At 41.1% G+C, this 26,969-nt stretch overlaps 1 protein-coding gene across 5 annotated transcripts in view; it reads right to left on the bottom strand.

The window, feature by feature from the left end:
- FSTL4 (follistatin like 4) overlaps positions 1 to 26,969 on the bottom strand; it is a 209,476-nt gene that overhangs the window by 28,038 nt on the left and 154,469 nt on the right. For all 5 annotated transcript variants that reach the window (XM_064387512.1, XM_064387509.1, XM_064387508.1 and 2 more), the window contains one exon: positions 9,982 to 10,148. In XM_064387512.1, coding sequence (XP_064243582.1) covers positions 9,982 to 10,148 — 167 coding nt within the window. The remainder of the gene's footprint in view (positions 1 to 9,981; positions 10,149 to 26,969) is intronic.

Raw genomic sequence — 26,969 nt, 5'->3', positions numbered from 1 at the left:
AAAATTCAACTTTGAGTCAGGGTGGCACAAACCCAGTACAGCAGGGTGAATGTTGGAGAGGTTCTGCTCATGAGAACACAAGGACTTGTTCTCAAAGCTCCAAGGGGCAGCTGGAAGGCAGCCTGCAGCCTGGGGTGTGCAGGGGAAGCCCCTCCAGGGGTCCTGCCTGCTGCCACCCCGTGTCTGGGACATGCAGCAGTGAGGAGGGGACAGCTCATTCCTCCTCTGCCATGGCAGAACCCACCAGGGGGGACATTAAACAGGAACATCACTTTGATCTGCTGGCTTGGAGTCAAGAACCTGGGTCCTGATTTCTCTGTGTTGGAGGAAGGGGATCCACACACAGAAGCTCTGACACTGCTCCTTCCCTGCTGCACCCACGGCAGCTCCAGCACTGTAAGGAACCATCCACAGCCACCTGCTGCTGCCAGCCCCTGCCCAGGACCCAGAGATCACAGGCAGGACTTGTTTGATCAGCACACGGGCTGACTTCTGAACCCAAACCTTTTGGGGCTCCTTACATCTCACATTTCCTGCCTCTTCAGGGTGCATGTGCTTTGCAGTTTGAACCTTCCTTTCCAGACACCACACTTTGAACATTTTTTAAGGAAGCTGTGATTCTGCAGCAGACATGCAATGCCAGCTGGCACCCTTCAAGAGAAGTACAAAACAGCCCGTCTCCTGCAGTACGGATTGATCTGGCACTACTTCTGTCAGCTCATGAATCTTCTCCAAAATCTTCTGTCTGGCACTAAGAAGCATATTCATGCCTCACCTCTCAGTGGCAGGTCAGCACTGGTGGGGGAGAGATAATTTTGAGAGCTTACCTAGTTTTTAGACATGTTTTAAGGCAGGTTGAAAGTGAGCACTGAGAAAGAAGGAGTTTACTGGCAGGACACAACCCTTCCCAAAGCACCAGAGAGGGCACAGACATACCCACAATCATGACCTGGTTCTGCTGACTGTGCTGCTCCAACGGGCAAATGTATGAACAATTGTTAAGAAACAGAGTAAATCCATAGATATCTGAAATCCATTCTCTATAATCAAAAGCATATCACACATTATTGTCACCTTGGTGTCAGGCATCTATACTATGGCATAAACTGGTTAAGTTTTCCAATACATTATTACAAATATCTACTCAAAAATCCCCATTTCAAGCATTTGCCTGTATTTTGGTCAGTTAGATCTTTCCTGATGGAAAGCAAAGATGCATGAGTAACTGCTAATGGAAGAGACACTAACCCTGTTCAAATGGTATTTGCATGAGATACAAAAAACCTTTTGTATGCATTGGAGGGGACTTAATAACAGTTTTTGTAAGTTAAAAGAAACTAAAATTGAGTTCAGATTAATAATAGCAGGATGGCTACTTTAATAGAATAATTTGGTCCAAGGAGTTGTGGAAAAACAGGACAATATAATCTTCTCTATTTAAGTATGTTACTTCCTTTAAAATATCACAGAAAAATATTCTGAATGATTGGTTTGTGCTCTGTAATTTTCTTTTTAAGGATGATCAGTTTTTTCCCAGTGCATACAAATGTATTAATATAAGCAAAAAACCCCTGCAGAACCAAACAGGTGCAACACTATTGTATTATTAACTTATTTTCCAAATGTTTTTCTTGAAAAGAGGAGCTTATATTGGTAAAAGCACAGTTTGTGACTTTGAAAATCCTATTTTCTGACTCCTGGTGTTTAAAGAAAGTTATCAAAGATGATGTAGGTCAGCACCATGTCCCCATGTCAGGCATAGAGGGGAATTATCACCTCTGTATTAGAACCTGCTCACACGGTAAGTTTATATATAACTACAAAATTATTAAGAATTGGAAGTGTTTAGGAGTGGGAAGGAAAAAGAGATTGTGGCATTAAATGTTTAACACTGAACCTTTTGTGGCTGCAAAAAGTAGACTGAATTCTCTAACAAATTAATGACTTTCTGTGTGTTTATTGCAGCTCACGGTTTTCTCCTAGTGTTTCCCTGTGGACATAGTTAGTACATTAGGATTGCACTGTTACATTTTATATCTATGGATGCATTCTTATGCACAAGCACTTTCTTTGTGTATTTCATAAGGGTGTATTTGGAAGTGCTGTAAAAACCCAAGCCCTGGAGCATTAAGAAATGATGAGTCTTTGATTCCTTAATCGCCTCTAACTCCACATCTTGCAGTCAGGAGAGCCGTGCTGCAGTTGGAAGCTGTGAGACGTATTTGGGATGTGTCCCATATCCCCCTCAATGCTGCACTGCCTCTGGGAGCTCTGAGGAGCTGCTCACAGGCCACTGCCCTCCTAACAGGGTGTGAGTGAGCACTGACAGCTGCTCAGCTGCTGCTCCGCTTTGCTGGCACGTGGATGGGGTGGGCAGAGGGAATGGGAGCAATTCACCATGGGGAAAAAAGCAGAGGAAATATTTTCACGTATTTTGACTCAGTTTAGATGGCTTTTGCTTGTTATGCCAGTTCTCAAGTCACCACAAGACTGAAAGCAGACAGAGCAGAACAAAAACATCTATAAAACTGATGCAGCATAATTCTTCTCTGCCCAAATATACCCTCAGTTTTAAAACAGTATTTTTGGGCTGTCTGGGGAGCTCAGCAAGTGCTGCACACCCCAGGGAGCTGTTACTGCCCCACTTGACCCCAGCAATGCCCACAGTGAATTGAAAATACATTTAAATGTATGATTCCATGAAGAAGAACAGGCAATCAGTAGAAAGGCACTAAGCAAATTCTGGGACTTACTTTGGTTTTCCTCATTTGCCACGCAATTATCATGGAATCATAAAAAGGTTTTGGTTGGAAGGAACCTGTAAGCTCATATGGTCCAACCCCACCCTGCCATGGGCACCTTTCTCCAGTCCAGGTTGCTCCAAGCCCTGTCCAACCTGGCCTTGACCACTTCCTGGGATGGGCTGTCTCTAGAATGGATGTGGGTGCTCAGGGATGGGGTATCTCACCATTTTCTTGTGAAGAGGAAGAAAGAGAAGTGATGAAACTAGAGGAAATACCCATCTAACTCCACAGAATCATAAGCCCTGCATCAAAGCAGCCAGATAAGGGCAGGGTGTTCATCATCTCTACCTTATGCATTCCATTATAAAGTTATTTTTAGAATAACTTGAGAATAACCTAGAGAAAGCTATGGTTATAATTTCTCATAATTGATAAAGTCAACTAGCGGCAGCTGATAAATTGACTTCTCTGTATCACCTTTTTTCTTAGTTTTTCAAATAAAAGTTCTCTGTCTCATGAGCTCCTTTCACGTCTTGCATTTACCCTTCAACCAAATGATGGATTAAATTACCTCAGAATATGTTTTAACTTTTCAAGATTTAAAAAAATTCATCACCTTGCATTTTACATTGATAACAGCTTGGTAATCTATAAAATATTAAAAAAAAGTTGGTCCAAAAAAAATAACAAAGCAGATCCTAGGAAATGGATACATACTTTTTTGTTGGTACAGTATTTCCTTTCCTTTCCATCACTACTGATTACCCAAGGCATTGGTCTTTCCAAACACAGATTTTTCATATTTATTTATCCCATTCCCATTCTAATGCATTCCCTGGTCATGCACTCTGCCACGGTTCAGGGACACCGTGCTCAGAGATGTGTAAAACATTGCATATTACTTGTAAATCTTGTTCACATTCTGTCTCAAGTGAATTCCACCCTGTGATTGTAACACCACAAATCTCCAGCTCTGACACCCAGGAAGGAGCTGGCAGGGAGGAGCCACATTAACCCTGGAAGCTGAGCTGGCTGTGATGCCACAGGGTGCAGGGCACTGCCATCCACTTCTTGCCTGTTTCAGATGCATTTTCATGAAGCTTTCTGACATGCCTTAGGGTTGCTCCAACATTTTAAACCCTTTAAATTTTTGTCAAAGTTTCTTGGTTTTCAGGAAGTTTGAGCAGTAATGAGCACAGACACTTATTATTTTTTAGGTTAACTTCCAGATGCTTGAGAAAAAACCCCAAACTTGACTTCAAACCACAAAGAGGAAGAAGAAACAGAAAAATCAATCCTACTGACATGAAGGCAGAGATTCCCCACATTCCCAGCTCACATTGGCACCAGTCACCCCACAGTATGGCACTATGGATTACACACTCCCTTGCTCAAGCCATTTACACACACACAGTGATTTAAATCCATCCAAGTTAGATGCTGACTGCTCCTAACAAATACTGGGCAGGAGGGAAGCCCTAAAGACAGTCAACACCGTCTCACCATGATGGTTTGAAAGAAATAAAAAGAAATAATGGCTGAGGGAATGAAGTTCCCTGAGTATTCTGCTCTCAGGAGATTTGCTTTCCAAATATTATTATTACTCCTCCTCCTCCTCCTAATAATAATAACAATTCATTTTAACCTCTTCCATTCCAGCCTTTCCCAAAGCCAGGGAAGCTGGAGATCTTCTCCACATGGTTTCAGTGCCTACTGACAAAACCAGTCCTGGCAAAGGGGCTTGCTGGTGTCACCAGTTTTGCACCAGAACCCCAGAACGGTTTGGGTTGGAAGGGACCTTAAAGCTCATCTTGCCCAACCCCCTGCCATGGGCAGAGACACCTTCTACTGTCCCAGGTTGCTCCAAGCCCCATTCAACCTGGCCTTGAACACTTCCAGATACAGAAAAATCCCATCCTGATCTCACAATCACCAGCAAAGCAACCAGTATTAACTAATTCACACTAAAAAAGCTTGCCTGATCAGTGTCCTAGAAATCTCTCTCTGATAATGTTTACAGGATTTTAAAACAAAATGTACCCAAGCATTTAATGAGATTATTGTTATGCAAAATCTACAACAATGGCTATCATTTTGGAAATGATTTCTCCTTCCTAATGAAATGTCTCTGATCTTTTTTACAATAGATTTATGAGTGATTCATATAAAAATAATAAAAACTAAATTAATCACGGGTCCTTAAATCACTTTCTTTGATGCTTTTAATAATTCATTTCTAGAGACAAGCTGAAAACTTATGCTTCATTAATATTATTTGTTCCTGGTTTTACACATCACTTTAGTCATTTACATGGAGAGAAATTCAGCCTTAAGCAAATGCTAGAATACTATTGCAAACACAGCCTGATGGGGCATTAATTTATCTTTTCTGGTTTTTCTGCTCAAAGAATTCAACGCAACATGATGCTGAGTCAAAAAATTTTTTGCCTTGAAAATATGGACATGAACTTTTTAGATAGTTGTGTAATTATAATATAAAAAAAAATGGGTGAGTTTTACATCCTGAGAAACTTAGAGATAACATGACAAGGAAAATGAATAGTAGGTACATTCCTCTAAAAATGCAAGTGGATACAATTTCTGTAATCTTCATTATGACAAAATGTGAGACTGTATATTCAGAATATACTGTCAGTAGTAATTTTGCACTTAACCTCTACTTTAGAGCCTGTAAATACATTAAGAAGCTACAAGCAATTTCATAACTTTGATTTGAAAGAGAAAAAACTTGGGTCTAAATATTCAAATTTCTGGAACTTGCTCCCATCACTGCATCACTGCAGTATCTAGGAGGGCCCAGGGTTTCATCATTTTAATGGCCCAAATTCTATTAGAAGTGAATTAATGGGGCCATTCACACATGAGCTTTTTATTATTTAACAATGAATCTACATTAAAAACATCAACATGAATACATTGTCTTCATACAGACTATTTTAATGAGAAAACAAATGCCAGTGACTTGCACCTTAAAGGCTGGCTGTTTGCTTTGGGTTTCAAATACAATACATGGAAAAGGGACATTTTCATGAGCATTCATGAAATGTGTCTCAGGACAGGCAGGCACAGCTCTTGTAAGGGCCATGAGATGCACATGGAGGTCATTTCCCAGGGGATGGGGAAATCCAGAAGTCAAGGCTGTGGTCTGGAGCTCTGTGCTTGTGCCTGGGTGGGATGTTTGGAGAGAGCAAGGCTGTGCCATCCCACCTGACATCAGCAAAAATGAAGAACTCTGTATTTACACAATTGATTGTATAAATTCTATTTTTCACACTAATGATCCAACGCCAGTGTGAGTTAAAGTGTACAGATTAAAATGGAATGAGTAATGAATGACACTAATGAGTTTAGGCTATAACTACCTGCATTACCCTTGGTAATTCACCAAATTCTTATCTACCTCTACAACCATATTAGTTTTTTTATGGTAATCTTCTCTTTCACCATGCTTCTGAAGGAGCAACTTATATTTATAAATTTTATCAATTTACACGTTTCTCTGGAGATAATGTCAAATTGTGTGAAACAATACTCTATAAATACTATATGCATTTGACTCCATGAGGAGTTTATTTTATTTTCAAATTGAGGAATGTTTTCATAATCACATACTTGAGAAAACATATCGCTTGTTCCTAGGAGGCAAAAGTATATTATTTTGAATGACGACACATTATAACCACTTCACTTTTGTAGTCAGAAATCAATTTATAGCTATAACAAATTTATCAGTTTCAGCTACATTATAGTTATTTTCTGCATGAGAAAAGTTGATGTGGCTTTATTAAAGTGGAACTGCAAAGGGACTTCTAATGGATAAATAATATGGATGGGTAATTTATGGAGAAATAATATTTTTATGCTAAAAGCAATCTTAAATGTTTGCTAGAGAAACTGTTTAATTACATGTACCATTAGGATGGCTCTTTTGCAATAGCTATGTGACAAGTCATTAACAGAGCTCCCTTAGACAGGACATGACAAATTATTACTGGTTGCTTATGAAAGCTTTTGATTAAGAGAGCAATGAAAAATTATGAATATTTTGTTGCCAATCAAGATATCACATAAAAGTGATTTAACTAATGCAGTTAAACAACTAGGCTTTATAGTAATCTCCAATCTTTCAGTTCTGTGCAAATTTAGGCTTATCTAGGTTTTTGTTGACTGTCTTTGTCCCTCCCAGTATTACCCTGGAACACAGGTCACCTTCTCAGATCACATTTGTCATTAATCTGGAGAGAATAAAGCAACAAAGGACACTTCAGCAGTGCCTTTCCTCTGCTGCTCTCACACCTAGTTGGCAAGATTCTGTTTTTTCAGAGTTGAGCTTCTCATTTCATCTGATTTCTTGAATTAGCATTTAGAAGAGAAAGAGTTTAATTGAAATATAATACCAGGACTTTTCCATGTGTGTGACTATCCTGTAGGTCTGTATGTGATTAGCAATGTGCCAAGAGCAGGGAGGATTTTCTTGAAGTTAAAAAGGTACAATTAATCTCCTGTTGCTCTTCCAATTAGCCAAATTGCCAACCTTATTGTGAAAAGCAGAAATGCAATTGAGTTTCTGCTTGAGGCGTACTAAAGGAAAACCGGAGTAATTTAATTAACTACCTTCAAGTACATTAAGAAGCACACTGCCTTTACTTTCTGTTGTCAGTGCCTTTAAATAGATTATTGTTTAATGTGAGTTTGTGTACCCACGTAAGGCTGAAGCTTTGAACTGTTTGCTGCCACCCCCTGACCTGAGTTGTTAGGTGTTTAAGAAAAGAACAAGATGAATAGAGGGATGGAGCACCTCTGCTATAAGGAAAGGGAGAGAGTATTGGGATTCTTCAGCCTGGAAAACAGAAGGATTAAGGGTGACCTAACTGTGTCCTTCCAGCACCTGAAGGGAACCTACAAGAAAGGTGGAGAGGGACTTTTAAACAAGGGCATGTAGTGACAGGAGAATGGGGAATGGATCAAAAGAGAGTAGGATTAGATTAGATATTAGGGAAAAAATCCTCCCTCTGAGGGTGGTGAGGCACTGACACGTTTCCTATAAAACTGTAGATGCCCCATTCCTGCAAGGACAGGCTGATGAAGATTTTGCAGCCTGGTCTAGAGGAAGGTGTTCCTGCCCATGGCAGGGGGGTTGGAAGAAGATGAGCTTTAAAATCCATCTAACCCAAATCATTCTGTGCTTCTGTGACAAATAAAAGGCTGCATTCAGCAGCTGAAGGACCATCCCTGCTGCCACCAAGTGCTTCAGACATGCAGGTGCCCATCCTCAGCAGCCAAAGAGGAGACATGCCTGAGCTCAAGCATCCTACATAACACCCACCGTGGAAGAGGGAAAATAAAAAATGGCAATACCCAAATTATGCCTCCTCAAGCAATCTGACCAGAATACAGATGGCAGTGTATATACAGAACATAAAATATTTACACAGCATAATTAAAGCAAAAAAAAGTTGTGGAGGTGTTCATTAGACTAGCAAAGTTGATGTTCACTAGTAGCAGCTGTTATATGACAAAGTGACAAAGGTCATAAACTGATATGTGACACATTAAAGTTGAGGCACAAATCTTGTTTTTTCTCCTTGCAACAAAATCTCAGAGTGCTCTTCTGATATAGTTTCTCAGTGATATACTAGTGGAAACAGATCAAAAAGTGACGTTTTTTCTTGCTGTATTACACTCCATGGGAGTGTTGAATCATTCAGGAACTAGCCAGCTCATGTGCAAGGACGTAACTCTGCCTGTTAACATAGAATTACCAATGAGAAACAGAATTACTTATAAGCAAACCGGAAATCCACTTGGGCCGGTGCAAAATTATGTGAGGAACTGGCATTTCAGTCTGAAATCGTATTCAACACTGTTTAAAATAGCAGCAGTTGCAAATGAACCCTCAGAGCCAAGTGCCATCAGTCCTTCAATAAAGTGTTTCTCCTCAGGTTCTTGGATTGTCATTTTGTGTCCAGTTCACACAGGAGCTTTAATTCTTTGAGATTAATGCCATCATAACCAAAATTTCATAAATGTCAGCTAAATACATGAAATCGTCATTATTTTTGGCCAACAAATCCTTTCGCCCTCACAGGCTCTACTGTATTTCCACGTCAAGCTTGAAGCAGTGACAAGAAATACAAAACATTTTAAAAAGATAATACTTGCTGTGATGAAAAAGATGTTTAGATGGTTTTAATTACTAAGTTTGTGAACACAGTAATTACCTATACATGGTGCACATGATCTGCTAAGGAAGAGTCAACAAATAAAGTACTGAAATTCTGTGTGTATTTCTGTCCCATGTGCTGTAATTTTCACATTTTACTGCAGAAGAATAAACCAAAGATTTTTCCCATTTCAGCAATCCTGGATACACAACAATTTGGGGAGCTATAGTACTGACTGTAACAACTCTGAACTGAGTGGTTATCAAATTAACAAGAAGTGAACAAAAATATAAATCAACTCTTGCTGCAGTGTAATTAAAATAAAACCTGATTTACCATATACTTTAATGAAAAGAGAAATGAAATACAGACCATATTTTTTGTACACTACTTTCCACTCTCTCTGTAATTAAATGTTATTAAATAAATGAGTAAGTTTATACCATCATTCAGGTATTGTCTTTAGTACCAACTATGACTCAGAGATCAGACCAGCAGTGTGAATTAAAAGAGATTCATATTCCTTCCTGCAACGGCACTGCCACACCTGCTGAATAATCCCATTTTTAAACTGCTCATCAGAAATAACAGCCAAAGAATGAGAGAGGAGAACTGACTCAAAGGCAAGTGAAACAGGAGGATCAGAGATAAAAACGGATTATTTGGTTTAGATAGAGGAGAGATCCATAGCCACCACAAATGTCTCGTTTCATCTTCTTGGTGAACCTGTTTCACTGTACTGGGAAAGACACTCCTGAGGAGTGAGTGGTCTGTAGAGCTGTTTACCCCTGAGTTTTGAGGTCTCTGGAGCACAGGTCCAGAACAACGAAAGAAGCATAATTTCATGTAACTTATTCCAAGTACTCCTGCTCTCCCCTGCACATACCCTGCTTTGCTGTTATTCCTGAGACATATTCACATAAAACCTAAATATTGCGCCATTCTGCTTTCCATAATAATGGGATAAAAGTCACACCCTTATAACCACCACCTGCTAAGTGAGGTGACACTCAAGGTGCTGACAGCAATGACAGGAGAGGCTCAGCACGTACGTTGATGTCCTCCAGGTCGAGGAAGTTGAGGACGACGCCGTTGCGTTTCCAGACGATGGGAGGCCGCAGCGGCCCGCGGATGCTGCAGGTCAGCACGGTGCTGAGGCCCACGGTGATGGTGGTCACAGTGACCCTCTGCTCCTCTGGCAGGCTCAGCCGAACCACCTCTGCAAAAGGCCAGAGAACGGGGACAACATCAAATACCACACAGGGAAGCTGCTCCTCTTCTCCCCTCTCAGACTTCTGTTCTCATGCTGGGAATAACTTCGGAGGATTTTGGCAAGGAGATGGGGTACCTATGCTATACAAAAAAAACCCATCAACAATAAAGCCAAGTAAGAGACAAACTGAATCTGTCTCAATCAAACTCCCTGCACCCCTTTCCTGAAATATCTTAGCTGTGGCATGAGGGCACTAAGCTGGTCAGCTCCCCAGCCTGGCTGCAGCAGTTCATATGAAGCAGTCAGCAACAGGAGGACAAGCAAAGGCTCTCCAGCTTGAGATCATCTGGGCTTGTTTCTCTACAACACTCCTCTCAAAGTCCTTTTAAAACGTACAAGAATGAGTCATGTTTGTTCCTTGAGGAAGAATTAAGGTCAGACTGCTGCCACTGAAATATAGATAAACTAAACCTAGTTTCAAATTGCCCACACACTGGAAGTTGCCAAGCTTGAAAGCTTGTTTACCAAACACAGCCACATGTGGCACCTGAGATACAGATGTCCTAAAATATAAAAGCTTTCTAATATTTTATTTAAAGAAAAACCCCAGTTATTTTGACTCTAGGTGTGCCACACAAAAGAAACTCCTGAGGCAGCAGACCTCACTGAAAAACTCACCCCCAGCTCTCTGAAACCACACTATGCCACACTGTTTCCTTCTGGCATGAGATGTGGCTGCCTCTTTTGCCATGTGTGGTCACACAGAAAGGTCAGACCTGATACCAGAACTACCCTGGGTGCAGATTGCCATTATGCAGCATTTTGGCAGCAGTGAGACAGTGACAGGGCAGTCAGGCCACATTGTCCAAACTCCTGTAGCCACAGCTTTGTAATTCACATGACAGCTTTTGCTTGCTCTCATTCCCAAGCTCTGCAATAAGAAAACTGTATTGCATGTATATTATGAAAGGTGGTCTTTCAAGTAATGGCCTATTGAGAGGAACAGGGAATGTTCACAGCTGGTGTGACTTGGCTTCAGCCAAAACCTGGGCTGAGGAATGAAACAGCCCCTCCCAGCACCAAGGCTCCTCCTTCCCAATGTCCACTGGCAACAACAGCAGTAAAACACAGATGGAAGAGACTGACACTGCCTCGCCCAAGGCCATGTGCTTTGGGGAAAAAACCAAACATTTCAAGCAGTGTGACACTGTAAAATGACATACAGGGGTCAGGTTACCCCCTCCCATCAACTGGTGAAGTTACTCTTCATCCTGTCCACTTACCTCACAACTCTGTCATTAGATCCCACACAAGATCTGAATATCACTTGCATGGAATAAAATTGAAAAAAAATCCAGTATTGACATTTGCAAGCACAATTTTCCACCTTTTCACATATTATCTAATTGAAAAATTGCTTTAACATATCTTGAGTAGCAAACCTCTTAAATCTGTCACTAAAATATTCAGTGTATTTCAGCAGCCTTGGGCAGCCTGGACAGACTCAGTACTCTGGTAAAGCAACGGATTGTGAAGAATTAGTGCAAAACCTGCTTGTGAAAACATACTCCAGCAACTCAGCACCCCTTCTCTTCTGCTTCTTCCACCTAAGTGAGAAGCTAACGTGTCACAACGTGTTCACCACTGCAGATCTGAGGCTGATTTTGGGCTGCAGGGTCCATACAGCATTGGTGTGTCTGCCAGCAGTGAGCACTTCTCCTACTTAAAATTCCCAGAGCTATTTCAGGAAGAGTACAAGCTGTTCTAAATAAAAGGTAAATCGTTTTGATAGATGGTTGATCAAAATTAAGGATGTTTGACCAATGTGGTGCTACTATTTGTGTTATGGTGGCTCCCAGCGGCATTACATGAGAAGACTGACACAGTCTGACCATCAAACCTTAAAAATCAAAAGGGGAGATGAAGGAATATTGGAAAGAGAGCATTATCTATTCAAGATCACTGAGCAGGTTAGCAACTAAGCTGGGAAGACATGACACATGACTGAAATCACACTGCCTTCATCTGCTGGAAGAAATGTGGCAACTCAGGGTCAGTGGGCCATAGGAATAGAGATGCTCCAGGGAACCCCTGAATGGTTTGGGCTGGATGGGATATTAATGACCATCTCTGCAACCTCTGCCATGGGCAGGGACATCTTTCACTCGACCAGGCTGCTCCAAGCTCCATCCAACGTGGCCTTGAACACTTCCAGGGGTGGAGAGTCCATCCCACCACCCTCATCCAGCTGCCTGAAGCATGTCAACAGCACATAGGGGCTAATAATGTAGTTATTTTCTACATAATGAAGAGCTTCCTTTAATGAATAAAATATTTGGAGTGCACTTGACAGGATAAAGAACTGATAATTACAATAATTTGTAGCATGCAGTAAGGCTAATGAGGACATCTCCTCTTGAAGAGAAATGAAATAGAGGGCCATTCATTTACAAGAGAATTGTTTTTTCATCTTACTGCTGTTTTCCTTAATTCCCTCTGCTGTTTTTCATGGTGCCTTGAGTTCCCTGGCTCATGCTTGGCTTCCATGAGCTCCTTCTTCAGCAATGTTTTTTCAGTGCTCTCTTGCAGTGGAATTTAAGGCTTCCTGCCCATCTTACAAACAATTGCTAAAGAGGCTTTGGCTTTTGCTTTTCAGAAGCACAGTAATGAAAAATACATTAAGGTTTAATTAAGAAGACACCTTGCACAGCTGCCATTCTTGGATGAACCATATGAGGCCAAGAGATGAGTTTTTTATGTTAAAACATGTAATTAGCACAGACCACTTTAACAATACAAACACACTCCTTTTTAGAGTATTTCTATGGAGTGTATTTGACAGCATCTTATTACCAGTACATTTGAGGGACTCTAATTAACATCTAAAAGCCTTTCTACTAATACAGAATTATTTTTTGTGGTTTTAGTTATTGCTTTTTTGTTTTCAATAGAAAAAAGATTTCCTTATGCAAGCAAGTATATTGGGGAGCAGGGTTCCCTAAGAGGATGCAAGGGCTGAGTATTTTAAAACTCTTTTAAAAGACTCAATATTGTATTAAGTTACAGAGCTTAGACACTGCTGCTGTTGGTTTATGTGCAAAACTTATTCAAGTCACCATAATGATTTTGTGTAAAGCTTCTAGATTAAGTATTGAACACTGTTCATTTTATTTTAAAAAACCTTTAGGAGATAAAAGGATTTTTACCATGGGTATAAAACTGAACAGAACAAATAGGCAATATTCAAAGGGTGCTCATTTGCAGAACACAAGCTGGAATGGAATTTGGTTCTAAAATCAAACAATGTTATGTTAATTTGGAAATCCTGCAGGATGAGGCATGCAAACCATTTTTTCTACATTCCATAGGTTGAACCAGTATCAGCCCTTGCTGACCACAGTTACCAAGTTGTGTCACACCTGATACTCTTCTCTGGGATTTCAGCTGGAAATAAGTTCCTGCCAACTATTCACCCATCAGAGAGAGATACTATCATCAGAGAATGGGATGCTATCATCCTTCACTCAATTTTTAATGGTTCTAGACAAGGGTAAAGCCTTTGTAATGATCCCCTTTAAAAAGGAATTGGTGTAAGCATGTGCTTGCACATCAGAGGACCAGGACTAATCCCTGATCATGTAGATGAAAGACACCAAATGTAGAACAAAATCAAGGTCAGTGAAAGGCAACCAGGACACCACAAACTCTCCACTGATGATGGCAGCAGCTCAGTGCCTGAACACCTTGTGGTTCAGGAATTAGGGCAGTGCCATCTCCAGACCCATCTGCCTTATTCAGGATGGTAAGGGATCCCTCCCTGCATGCTGGGGGTTAGTGCCAAGGGGCTACTCAGGGGAGGGACCACTCTTGTCCATCCTCTCCCACCTTTCCTGCCTGGTATGATATTCAGCCTGAAGCCCTGAGCACCTTTGGTGACCCAGCTGTCACCATCTCGATGTTCTTAGATTAAATTTCTTGCAATACCAGGTCCCATGGTGGCATGCAAGAATGCGAAGTCTTAGTAATTCCTTTCCTTGTAAAAAAGTGTCAAGATATTGCTGAACATTTTCCTCTCCTCCTCTCCAGTGTTATTTGAGGTGCTAAGCTGGAGTTACACTGCACCTCCACAAGCTCTGCATACTAATGCAGCAGGTATTACCTGTTGTGCTTGTTTATCATGGAAATCTTTTTCTCTGCTGTCATTTGCAGCCCACCATAGGCAATCATAATTTCACAATGAAGACATGTATAATTGAGGTCATTACAGGGAGCAGCCTGGAATGAATATCTACGGATAAAACCTCACTGATGTAGCATGGCATCGAGACAATTTACCTGGTGATGTTGGACACCTGCCTTTGCTCATGCTGCACTACCTACAGAAACAGATTTCACGCTTTAAATAGTGCTTAATATCATTAATAACATCACTAACTAGATCTTTTCCCTTAAATCTAAAGAAAATATACATTTTAATGCATTGTTGACACCTTTAATCATTGCTACAGTTGTTCATGGATATCTTGCCTTGCTGAAACAGAATATCATAAAATTGCAGAGTGGCCTGGGTTGCAAGATCATCTCACTCCAGTCCCTTGCTGTGATCAGGGACACCTTCCACAAGACCAGGTTGCTCAGTGCCCCTCCAGCCTGGTCTGGAACATTTCCAGGGATGGGACATTCACACCTTCTCTGGGAATCCTGTGCCACCCTCACAGGAAAGAATTTCCCCATAATATTTAATCTACTCTTGTTCTATCTCTCAGGTCCTGCCTATGAGACAAGGCAATACTTTTCAAATCCTGTAACTCATCCTCAGAAGGGAGACAATGAACCAAAACATAGCCTTGTTTGATGTTCAACAGGAGAATGACTTTCAAAGAAAGTCTCCAGCACTGATTCTTGCCCCCAAATTAATGCAGAGAGACCTGTTTGTGAACTGAAGCATGGGTAACACAGCCCTAAATACATCGTGTTTCTCCAGCAATGGTTCAAGTCAGGGGTGATTTAATGGGATGGAAACTTTAGTGTCTACTTAATTCCCCAAGTCCTGCAGCTGTGTTTATGCACTGCATTAGTAAAATCTGTTTATTGCCTTGTGGCCATGAAGGTCAGTGGTGATTTTAGCATTTGTTTCAACAGATAAAAGAGTTCTCTAGCTGAACACATTCTCAGGTGAGGAGCTAACTGAATCCAGAAAACAAAAACAATTAATAGAACATAGTTTAAAAACAGGATATACCTTTTATAATTACTCTTTTCTCCAATAATTTTGATGAGATGTATTTGGCTTTGCATAGTTTGGAGAAATTTTAGACCCTCTTAATGCTGAGCCAACTGCAGCTAATTGATTTTAAAATGACCATGCTATTTGTGAGATGCATTTCTAAACATTAAAGTGAAGGTGAAGCTTGGCCAGTCCCAAGAAGGGACTCTGGTGATATTGCTGGGGACACACTGGGATGGAATGTGGGGAAACATAGGGATGGGATGTGGGGACACACTGGCATGGGATGTCACCTGGTTAGTCACAGCAGAGAGAGGCTAAAAGCAATGAAGGATGTTTCACACTGAGTCTGAATCTGTACAACATTGTATAATATGCTTATAAATTACTCATACTAGGATTTGATTTAGTTTCTACCCTACTCTACTGACCAAATAAATGAATTAGCAACAACCTCAGTACACAGATCACCCTGGGTTTGCATGCCTTTGCGCTGTTTTTTTTTAGGACTATCTCCAGAAGAAACATTGCCATGCCATCTCATTTTGCTGGTCATTAAGGTTCAACAAGCTGGTCTTACCCAGACACATTTGACATCTTCTCACCTGCCCAGAGTCAGGTGAAAGGATTATCCATCACCTAGTGAAAAAAACTCCATTTTCTGAATGCCAATTTAGAATTAGAGGAAAGCCAGTCATGCTACTAAATTTGTTTATGTTATTAATTAACGACCTTAGAGTTGTTAATGAACATGATTAAAGTAGTTCACAATTAATGAACCCAGAGAATTGCTACAGCTCCCACATCAGTTCAGTGCAGGTGACTGGGATGAGGTTTCTGGCTTTATAACCTGTGAAAAACACCACCAGCCAGGAGCTGGCTCTGCCTCTGGCCACCCTTGGCGTGACCCACCACTGCCCACCTGCCACTGTGGGACATCTCAGGAGCTTGGTGCCCCTCAAAAAGACATACCTCCAAGGACTGCAAGCTTAATTAGTGTGAAAAAGAAAATTATTTCTAAAGCTGAGTAGAAATGTTCATATCTCAGCTTTATTTCAGGTTCTTAATGCAATTTATAAGTTCTCAAGACTTTTTGTGGGCTACTTCAGAAAGCATTTTATTGTAAATTTTCTACTAAATTACTAATGGTGTTTTTTAAGTCATAAAAAGGCATGATTATGTATCTAGCAGAATTTAGTACCTGAAGCACTCCTCTGTCATGACTCTTGATGGCCACAGGCTATGACTCCCCGAGGTAGGTCCCTTACATTTGAAGCTAAACCCCATCTTCTTGTGGAATTCAAAATAAATGTGTGCAAGTCCCCATGACACTCAGCCCTGGCCTGGTGGTAAAGACACTGCCTCTCATCCCTACCTAGCCCATGTCACTGTGACTTTGAACAAATGTAAGAGAAAAACAGCTACTGAAATAATTAAATATTTTGATACCTTTTACTTTTCTTCAGCAACTGTGTCCATAAAATGCTATTGATGACATTTCCTAGAATAGTTTGGGTTGGAATAAATCTTCAAAGCTCATCTTGTCAACCCCTTCCCATGGGCAGGAACAACTTTCACTAGACCAAGTTGCTCAGAACAGTTGATTATTTATATAATGATAATATGCCACAGAAAATAAAGCATAACTTGAAAACAAAAATTAATGTCAGAGTTTGGGCCAGCTTCTAAGGGCAGAACTTCACAGAGACCACACTGTCCTGTTTCTGTGAAACACCTGCATGTTCCCCTCTGGAAGAGTGAAAGAATGCCCCAGAGGAAGATGAGCATCACTTCCAGCAGTTGGATTTGAGACATTCTGAGGATCAATTCAGATCCCCTGAACCTCAGATTTGGAGGCTGGTGCCATGTCTGAGAGGGTGCCCCAATCCCCTCCTGAGCCCACTTGGGACCCTGGGTCACCCTGCCTGGCTCAGTGATCTGCTCCAAGAACTGAGTAGAGAGAAACTCCAGGTGAGTGATTCTGAGCCACCTGCACTGGAAATGTCACATCTGGAGAGCCAAACTCTGTTCAAACAGCTGCTTAAACAATTATCTAAATTATACACAAAGTCCTCCTAAAAACAAGACATATTTAAGAAGTCCAGCTCTCTGATACCAATCTGTATTAAGCATATTCACATTGCTAATAAATTTGCTAAAAACTGTTTATATTGACTTTTCACCAAGCACAGCTTTTTAATGTACTTTATCCTAATGATCAATTTGTTTTCCTTTTTTTTTTTTTTAAAGGAAACAAGGAACACACTTTCCATCACAAAATCCCATCACTGTCCTCCTGCTACTAATCAGAGGGAGAACATTGAGTTTGTGCAGGAAGGGATAATTAATTCATTCTTGAAAGTACATGAATAAATATAAGTTGTTCAGTGCTTAATTATCAAATCTCCTGAGGGTAGTGATGGATTCATTATGTAAATAGGCATAAGTAGTCTATTTTAGAAAAAAGTTTACATAAAAGCATTTGTTTTTATTTTAAATTCCTATTTCCCACAGATTGAGAGCAATGCTGATATGATTAATTTCTGATAAAATATTCCCATGTTGTACCAAGAGTCTCCTCCTGAGATTGTAGCAGCCATGCATTTCCCCAGCCACTTTATTAATCTGAAAAGTAAAATTGGTAATGGTCTAACTGGCTCTCAGAAGTCTTTCAGGAGGTCATAGAATCACAGAATGGTTTTAGTTGGAAGGGACTTTAAAGTTCACCTCATTCCAGCCTCCCTGCCCTGGGCAAGGACACCTCCCTCCAGACCAGGCTGTTCCAAGCCCCATCCAGCCTGGCCTTGAACACCTCCAGCTTCTCTGGGCAACCTGTTCCCACCAGTTTAACATGAGACTCAAAAGACTTGTCTCTTTTTCTTAAAAACAGTCAAAAATCACACTACAAGGTCCTCCTCTGCCTCTTTCCAAATAACTGTGAGAGAACAGAATTAAAATCTCTGACTGACCCCACCAAAAAATAAAGAACATTATGAGTTATGAGTTTTTGGGGACAGATGTGAAGTGTTGCAGCTGATCTCTGAGTTTCACATTTTCTATCCTACTGGGACTGTAAGACACAATTAGCATCAGTTGTTTCATTGCCAAAAAAGCAATAGTTGTTTCTTTTAAAAGGTTTATTTCAGTATTTTTAGAAATTAAAAAGTTTCTCCAAATCCAGAAATTCCTTAGCGTTGAGACTGGGAACTCTTTAGCACAGGCAGGTTCTGTCAAAACAACAAGACTTTGAACAGCCACAATCTATATTTAAACTATGGGATTTCAGAGTTTCAGAGAAAAAAAACATACAAAACCACTAAACTTATTTTTGTAACTTTTCTAAGTTACAATAGCTGAACTGATTTATATCTGATTTAAGGCAGAAGATGATAGCTTCTAGAGGATGTGGCACGCCAAGTTTCTCCCTGGAGTGAATTTTTATGGATGCTCTATAAACCCCTAGGGTTTATCATGGAAATTCTGTCAGAACATTAAGTTCAACATGACTCGTGGGAACCACTAAGATGTGTACAGAAATTACTTCAAATGTAGAGACAAGTCAGGCCATGGGCTATTTGGGGTTCAAGAAACATTCACATATAATTTACAACCTCTGAGTCATCAAAAATGGCCTTATCAAACTGCTCTGATCTTTCACTCTCTGTCCATTTTCCTTTGAGTTCCTGGCCAGCATTATGCAATGAATGTGATGCATGGAAAAATGGATGAACCAGGAAACAAGGATCCTGGAAACTAACCTTGCACTTCTTCTAAACCACAGATTAAGACTTTTTAAAAAGCATCCCAAGCATTTAAAATCAAGTATGCATGTTTCTTTCACATTCCCACATTTACTGCACTTCTAAATAACCAAATCAGGGCGAGCACACCTTTGGAGTTGTAAATAAGCATTAGTAATGTTTTTCATGGAGCTTTCATTGCTTTCTATGGATGACTGCAAATTTAGCTACGGTGATTATCTGGATTTTGCATCTTTCCTAACTGAAACTACATTCACAATGCTTAATAAATGCAAGGACTCTGCTCTCCTGTGCTCCTGCCAATTCCAAGACACAACCTGACATACTTCGGGTTGGATGGGGCTTGGAGTAACCTGGTCTAGTGGAAGGTGTCCCTGTCCATGGCAGTGGGGCTGGAGCTGGATGATCTTTGAGGACCCTTCCAACCCAAACCAGCTGTGATGCATTTCTTCTCATCCTGAGGTGCTGCTGGTCCTGCCCTGCAAGGTGACCAGTTTAATGTGTGCTGCAATGATGTACCAGCCTGGAGATGGCACAAACAGCACAAATATGACCAGTGGGGATCCTGCAAGGTTACAGCAAGGTTGCTCTGCAGCAACATTTATCCAGCTAACATCTTGCATTTTCAAAACACATTAGTTGGTAAAAACTTTGGCATCAGCATTCTCACCATGTCCTGCCCTTATTCAGAACCACCTGACTGAACTTAATGATAAAGTCAGGAATGTGCAGAGGAACAGCAAAGAACCAGGTAATTCAATGACATTTCTTTCTGGAGAGGATGGTGCAGGGAAAGCAGAAAGCAAAGTACAGTTCCTAAGGGAAGTCCCTGGTTTCCTGCTATCAGCAGGAAACATAGCATTGTTTTTTGTGGGCAGGTTTTGTTCTGCTTAAACCCTCCTCTGCAGAGAAGACCCTTTAACTGGCTAATTCATCAGAACTCCAGTGCAATGCAGGGCAGGCAGCTGGGACCTTGGTACAAGATGTGGAATCAAGGTGGACAAAAAAGGTTTGGAAGGAACCAGTAAGGAATGGGTAAGTACAGCCACCAAAGTGGCTTCTTCAGTGGAGCAGAAATCTCTGCAGAGAGCTCCAGAGAGAGTGTCAGATTTAATCTTTGTCTAGACAGTTAAACCCTACTCTGCCTCAATTTCCCCCGTATGAAACCTCTCCAGGACATTCTAGGAATAAGGTGTCTGAAAAGATTTCCTGGACCATGATAACAGGGGTCACACAAATACCCACAAGCATGTTGGATTTCTTATTAAAGCCCCTCTGAGGTTCACAGATAAAATCCACATATAAAACTGAAATTTAATTACACAAAAATACTTTGAAGCTGAGATTTGAAGCCTCTGCTGCAAGAAACTTGAATTTCAGTAAAAAAATGATAAATGCTGCATCCTTGAAAGTAACGGGAAAAACAAATCACCTGGACTACCATATTAAAAAGCATATTGAAAAGCAAGATATGCTGGCAAAATGTGGCCAGCTGCACTTTGTGTACCAACCTGACACCAGCATCTTGAAACTTTTACATCTGCAGAGAAAAATGATTTATGGAAGCTGTTCTTTATCATTCAGGCTTATAAGTCTTATGTCACATAAAACCCCTTGGCACTGGAAGAAATTCTGATTGTGATGGGAAGCGGCTGCAGGAGGGGGAGCAGTGACAGCCTCCACCACCTGGGCTGCCCAGCACCCTTCTCATTCTGTTGGCATACACCAGCTTGCACAGAACAGACAGGACTTAGTTAGAGAGCAGCTATTCAACAATTTTATTTTTCTTATCTCATATCCTCAACCCTATTTTCAACTATTCAAATGCAGCTCTGAAGGCAGAAATGATTCATTGCTCCCTGGATTTTTCTGTAACACCCTTCACCATTAAATCGTCTTCAGAAATGCTCGTGAGCACCTTTGACATGTTTGCTTTAGCTGAGTTATGTGGCCTCAGAGAGGGATTACTTGCCATAAAGAACTTTTTAGCCCTTCTGCCTCATTTCTGCTCAGCATGCTCCCAGCTCTGACCTGTCCAAAATCTCCCATTCCTGCTGAGCTTCAGTCACCCCACCTCAGTGAGTGTAACTGTGACTGACAGCCCTCACCAGTCACCCCATGGACAGCTGGGGCCCATCTCCCCTCCCCACAGCCACAGCAGAGATTTGCATCCCCTCCAGATTTGCTGCCTCCCAGGTCCAGCAGAGGCTGATGGAACAAAGCATGGCCTGCTCCTGCTCCTGTCTCTGCAGGGATAGCCCCCACCACTTCTCAGCAAAGGAATTTTCTGCCAAAACCAGAGCTTTTCCTGGAGTCTGTGCAATCTTCACCTGAGTTTGCATCTCAGAACTTGGCCCCACTTGTGCTGTGCCAAACCCCCCGAGTGCTCAGCCCACCTCTGCTCTCCAGAACACCAGCCTGCTTCAACAGTATTTCATCAACACTTCCAACCAACAGTACTTAAAATCATAGAACCACAGAATGGTTTGGGTTGGAAGAGACCTCAAAGAGCAACCAGTTCCACCCCCCCTGCACCTTTCACCAGACCAGCTTGCCCCAACTTCGTCTTGAACATTTCCAGTGACTTGGCCACTATAGCTTCTCTCTAATGGGCACATTTCCATTCCTCCTTCCTATGAAAATATATTTTAATTTTTTCCTATATTTTAGTTGTTTCCTTCTCAATAGTCATCAATTGTATCTCATTATCTCTTTGTGTGTGACATTAAATGGCTCTGTGCTACCCACCACCTTCTCCCTGTACAAGCGACTAAAGACCACAGCACAGAGATTTCTCTGTACTGAAAGAACAGGATCCTAGATCCTACCATTTTGGTGAGGGCTGCTAATATTGACTTTTTAGGTCAATTGCAGTATACATGCCTTGTTTACATTTAATGATCACAAATTAAAATCAGCTCAACGAACCGAACATTTGAGGAATGCATGGTGCACTATATATAATGAATTACTGTTGATTAAATCTATAAATTAAGTATCAACACAATCTTTAAATATACATTTGATTTAAAACATACCAGAAACCCAGTGAGCCAAATGAAAGACTGTTTAATGCTAAGTTATTTGCCAGCATAGCCACCATATGCCAAACACCACAAATAACAGTATTCATCACATCAAGAGTCTAGAGACAGTTTCTTTTTAAGATCTTTAGCATAGCACTCATCACAAATATTGTCAGCCAGATGCTCTGTTTTCCCAAGAAATAATGCATGCTTAATGTGAAGAAGAGCCCAGAAATTCTTTCAGAATGCATGACCATGTGCACATCACAACAACCATGTCACAGAAGCAGTTAAATGGTGTCCATCCTCAGAGATGGTTCCTGGCTGAACATGAGCCTTCCTCACCTGCTCCAACGAGCCCTTTCTCTGGGGCTCCTTTATGAAGAGACACAGAAACAACATCCACAATATATTTATTTACCCACCAAAGGTCAGATACAAATTAGTACATCATAAAGAGCCAAAACACCAGCCCTGCAATTGCTTTTGAAATATTTAAGTTAAACCTTGGTGACAAGAAAACTACTGAAATCAACATTCAAATGTAGTTACTGCTTACAATGGTAATGCCAAAGTTAAAAACTTCCAGTGCAAAACCCTCAGCCAATACAAGTATTAATAAGATCAGTGGTTGACTTGTAGATGCCAGTATTTATTATCCATTCTGTAAATTATGGCTTTGCTAACAAAATGATTTTCACAAACACAACATGACATTCATTCAGTAAGATATGACACATACCTGCAGGGCATGCAGTGAAAAGCCTTCTGCTGTATTTTAATTGATGCATAGTCCTTTGTGGCTTATACCCCTTCAAAGTAATCAAACTCTACATTTTTAATTGGTTCAACTGTGTTATTATTAATTTGGTAAACAATTAATGGTAATTTATGGAGCTATTATTTCATTAGTCCCAATGCTGTAATAGTGCCACACATGATGCCTGCCAAGGTTTGGTTTGGATTCTACACGTGAGCCACAGACATCAAAAGGGCCCGACCATGGCCAGGGCTTCACAGGGTAAAGCCGTATTCAAAAAGATATTAAAATATTTTAGAAATGCAGGCCATGCCCTAGAGAGCTGCAATGAAAATATGGACAAAGCCAGAAGACGGAATGGAAAATCAGGCATAGTTAGAGAAAATTACTTGTGTTGAGCAGAGCAAGCCTTCTCTCCCTACTCCTGAGCTGTACTGACAAATCCCCAAAAAAGTCATAAACTAGTGAGGGAAAAATTGTTTCTTCTTGCCAAATTCTGATTTTGTGTCTTTTCACTCTGGTGACCAACTCACCTACCAGTACTTGGGATTTCTCTGTCTCTGGCAAGACCCCAGGTGAATGAGTGAATGTTCCTGTCAGTGGAACACACAGAGTGCTCCTGTCAATAATTCTAGATGGAAGGGATTTAATAAGCATTAGCTAGATTATGCTATTTGAACAGGTGACATGAATATTCTTTCATCTTTCTTATGTTTCATCTTTTGCCAAAATCCTAATTTCTCTATATTTTCTGCCATTTTCTCCCTTCTCCTTACTAAGACTACATTGAGCAAGGCAGCAAAATGCCAACACATGGAATTGAAAAGATTGCCTCTGATCCTACAAAAAGGGCATTCTGTAAGAGAAAATGCCTCCAACTAGTGGCAAAAGCTGAGAGACACTGCTTTTTAGTCCAGGTCAGATCAAGGAGGATGTAGTTTTCCACCCCGATTTCATTATAAGAAGGAGATGACAGTGCTCCTGCCATGAGTCAGGCAAACCTCACCTCCAACCATGGGCAGGATGAACTTTTCAGGAAAAATCCCTCAGACATTCTGCAAAGCAGTGCTTGGATTACACAGGCTCACAGCACAGCAGGGTTGTGGTAATCCTTGATAAACCTCATCAGATATGTTGGAACAAAAGTGTAGGATGAAGCCTGTCCCTGTTCCTGAAAATGAAAAGCATCAGTGGTACCTCAAGGTGTGCACCAAGGGCTGACTTCCACAGGCATCCCTGTTCTTTGCTCCACCTAAAACTATTCCTGTAATTTTAAATCCCCCTGCTGAAGATATGACTGTCTCACTTAAGGCACTGCAAATCAGAAACTCTCAGTGTAAATCAAAAACAACAAGGAAACATCAAGGATGAAGTCAGGGACACACTGTGAAAAAAGGCTCTTAATGATTCAGAGTAATATATTTAACAAACTGCAGTTCTCATGCAGTTTATTAATGTTTTGTTTGCTTAAACATCAAACAAAACATTCATAAACTGCAGCAGAACTGCTCCTTTCAGGCTGAATGGGGCTTCTATTCCCAAGTTATGGAAGCTAGTGATTGAAGGAAGGAGAAAAGCCAAGGACACTAACACAGGGCCAACAGCGCTCCCTAATATTTTCATGCAGAGAGGCACAGAAATGCTGATCTTTCGTGATCCTGCCTACTGTTGTCACCTAGTTAATCAACTTTTCCCTACCTTCTCTTAGCAATATCTGAGGGAGAGAACTGCTCACTGGAATTTGTTGTGTGTTTGAAGCATCCTTATCTGCTGCAGGGTTACAGAGGTTGGTAAAACGGACAGAGATCTTTTCTTCCTGATCTCCCATTAATGTAAGGCACATCAGCCTTGTACATGCTTGAAGAACACTCCAAGGAGAAGTCTGACTGCCCCACCTGCCAGAGCACTACTTGTGCAGGAGAGACCTGCATGGGACAGTATCTTGGGGACACCTCAGGTCTAAAGCAGTCTCACTTCAGGACTATGGCGATTACATCACTGAATCTTATGGTTTGCTGCAACTTGCGCTGAGAGACACAAACCTGCATTTGCTCAGGGCATGAACAGCATCCAATGTCCAAGAACTCAAAAGAGCATTTCATGAGAGAAGAGGATGTGAGTTGTTTATGCTTGATGATCATCGACACCAAGTGGGAGAAGCTGGCATTTGCCCAGGATGTCAAGGTTAACGACCCTTCTATTACAAAAAAATTTTATGGGTGAATCTGAAATGACTACAGATGGTCAGGTGTTGATTTTGTGTGTCCTTTGAAAGACAGTACTGTCAGCAAAACAGTGCCTTCTAACCAAATTCTGAAGTTCAATCCTCTGTCAGCAAGGAAGAGTGCTGGCTCTTTGACTCATCAAAATACTGTTTCTTTAGTTACCTCTAGTGACTTTCCATTTGAGTACTGCTCTGTGGCTGGCTCACCAAGACAAGAATATCTGCACAATTCATAGCTGGGTTTTTTTTTTCTCTCCCCAGTAATATTCCTTTATGGAAAGAATGTAAAAATCCTTGCTTTACAGATGGTGAGGTGAAGCAGAGACAGACGTTATTTAGCTGCAGTTACACAGCGTATCTGAACCAGAACCAGACACATGCCTTATTTCCCAAGGTTACTCTTCCAGCCTCTCTGAGATTACTTTATAATCCCATTATGGGTGGAAGAGCAATGTACACACAGCTGCCTCCTTGGACTGCTCCTCTTAAAGTGTGAGCAAGGTGTGAGTTCTCAGTGATCGTCATGCCCTGTTTTGGCCACGGCTCCTGTGGGGCTTTGCAGAAGGGCAGAGTGAGGACAGTGACCATGGAACCTGAAAAAACAGCCTCAGAGGAGACTGGGGGCTGGGCTAAAATACACAACCACTGAACTAACAGCCTAACACCACAAGAAATGTCAGCTTAAGACTTTCTGCCCCTTCATGCTGTTACATTACACTTATAAGTCATCTGAGCTGGTATTGCTGGAGTCTTTTGATCCTTGCTCAGCTTTTCTATGTGCTCTGAAGACAAGCTCCCCCTCTCAAAAGAAAAACAGGATGTGCCATCCTATGACAATACCTTTCCTGCTTATTTCCTACTTCAGGTAGAAGCTTTTCTTTGTCCCCAGCTCTCATTGAGAAGATGGCCCTATGTCCTAGGGAGGGTGTGGTCCCAGCACCACTGCAGTGGAGTGCTCTGCTCCTCCTGGGCTCCCTCCCAGCCTCATCATCCCAGTATTGGTGTCACATTTATCAGTGAGTGATCCACACAAACAGAAAATACAATAGACTAACTCATTTATTTCCACTTGTTATTGATGACCTTTCACGACTTTCACAACTCCGCCTCGCTCTAACACTCATGAGTTATGGGGTCATCCGTAACTCAAGGAAATAAATGAAGTTTCCCATCAGCCTTTTGTATATCCCCATTTATTACCTTTTTTATGACCAACCTTTAAAGTTTTATCCCCTAGTATCTTGTTTTACAGTGGCGTAACATTCGGATGCAGGGATGTATATGAATCAGGCCAAAGCATTTTGGTTGGGTTGGGTTTCACTGGAGAAGAGCTATGGTCATCCATAGGTACAAGGGCTAATGTTTCCACACCCAGACCATGTCTGAGCCTCTACAATGAAATTATGCTAATGCTCAGGCTCCTTTGTTTCTACTAAATGAGATATAGTGTTTTTTTATGACTAATTCACCTCAAGATCATTAGTGGAACAAGCTTATCCATAGAAATAACAAGATGAATAATATAAATTATTGGTTCAAAGGTTTGGAGATGTTTGAGAGCTACAGCTAGAGGGTATGATGTGTACACAGTGTTGCCTACAACATGCTGAATAGTAATCCTTTTAAAAACTTCAGGTGCAGCATTTCTGAGCAAGTGCAGTGCTGCTTTACAGAATACCTTTTGTCTTTGACCCATCAGTAAAATGCCAGAATACTTAAATCAGATGGTATAGTAAGTCTCAAGGTAATACCTAAAATTCTTTGTATTTATCACAGGAGATACTGTGCCCTAGATGCTTCAATGACCAGTTCTGTGGCACAGGGCTGCC

Source organism: Passer domesticus, chromosome 13 (genome assembly GCF_036417665.1).
Source record: "Passer domesticus isolate bPasDom1 chromosome 13, bPasDom1.hap1, whole genome shotgun sequence".
Lineage (NCBI taxonomy): Eukaryota > Metazoa > Chordata > Aves > Passeriformes > Passeridae > Passer > Passer domesticus.
Note: the sequence above shows the minus strand (reverse complement) of the source record. Positions and strands in the feature narration are given on the sequence as shown.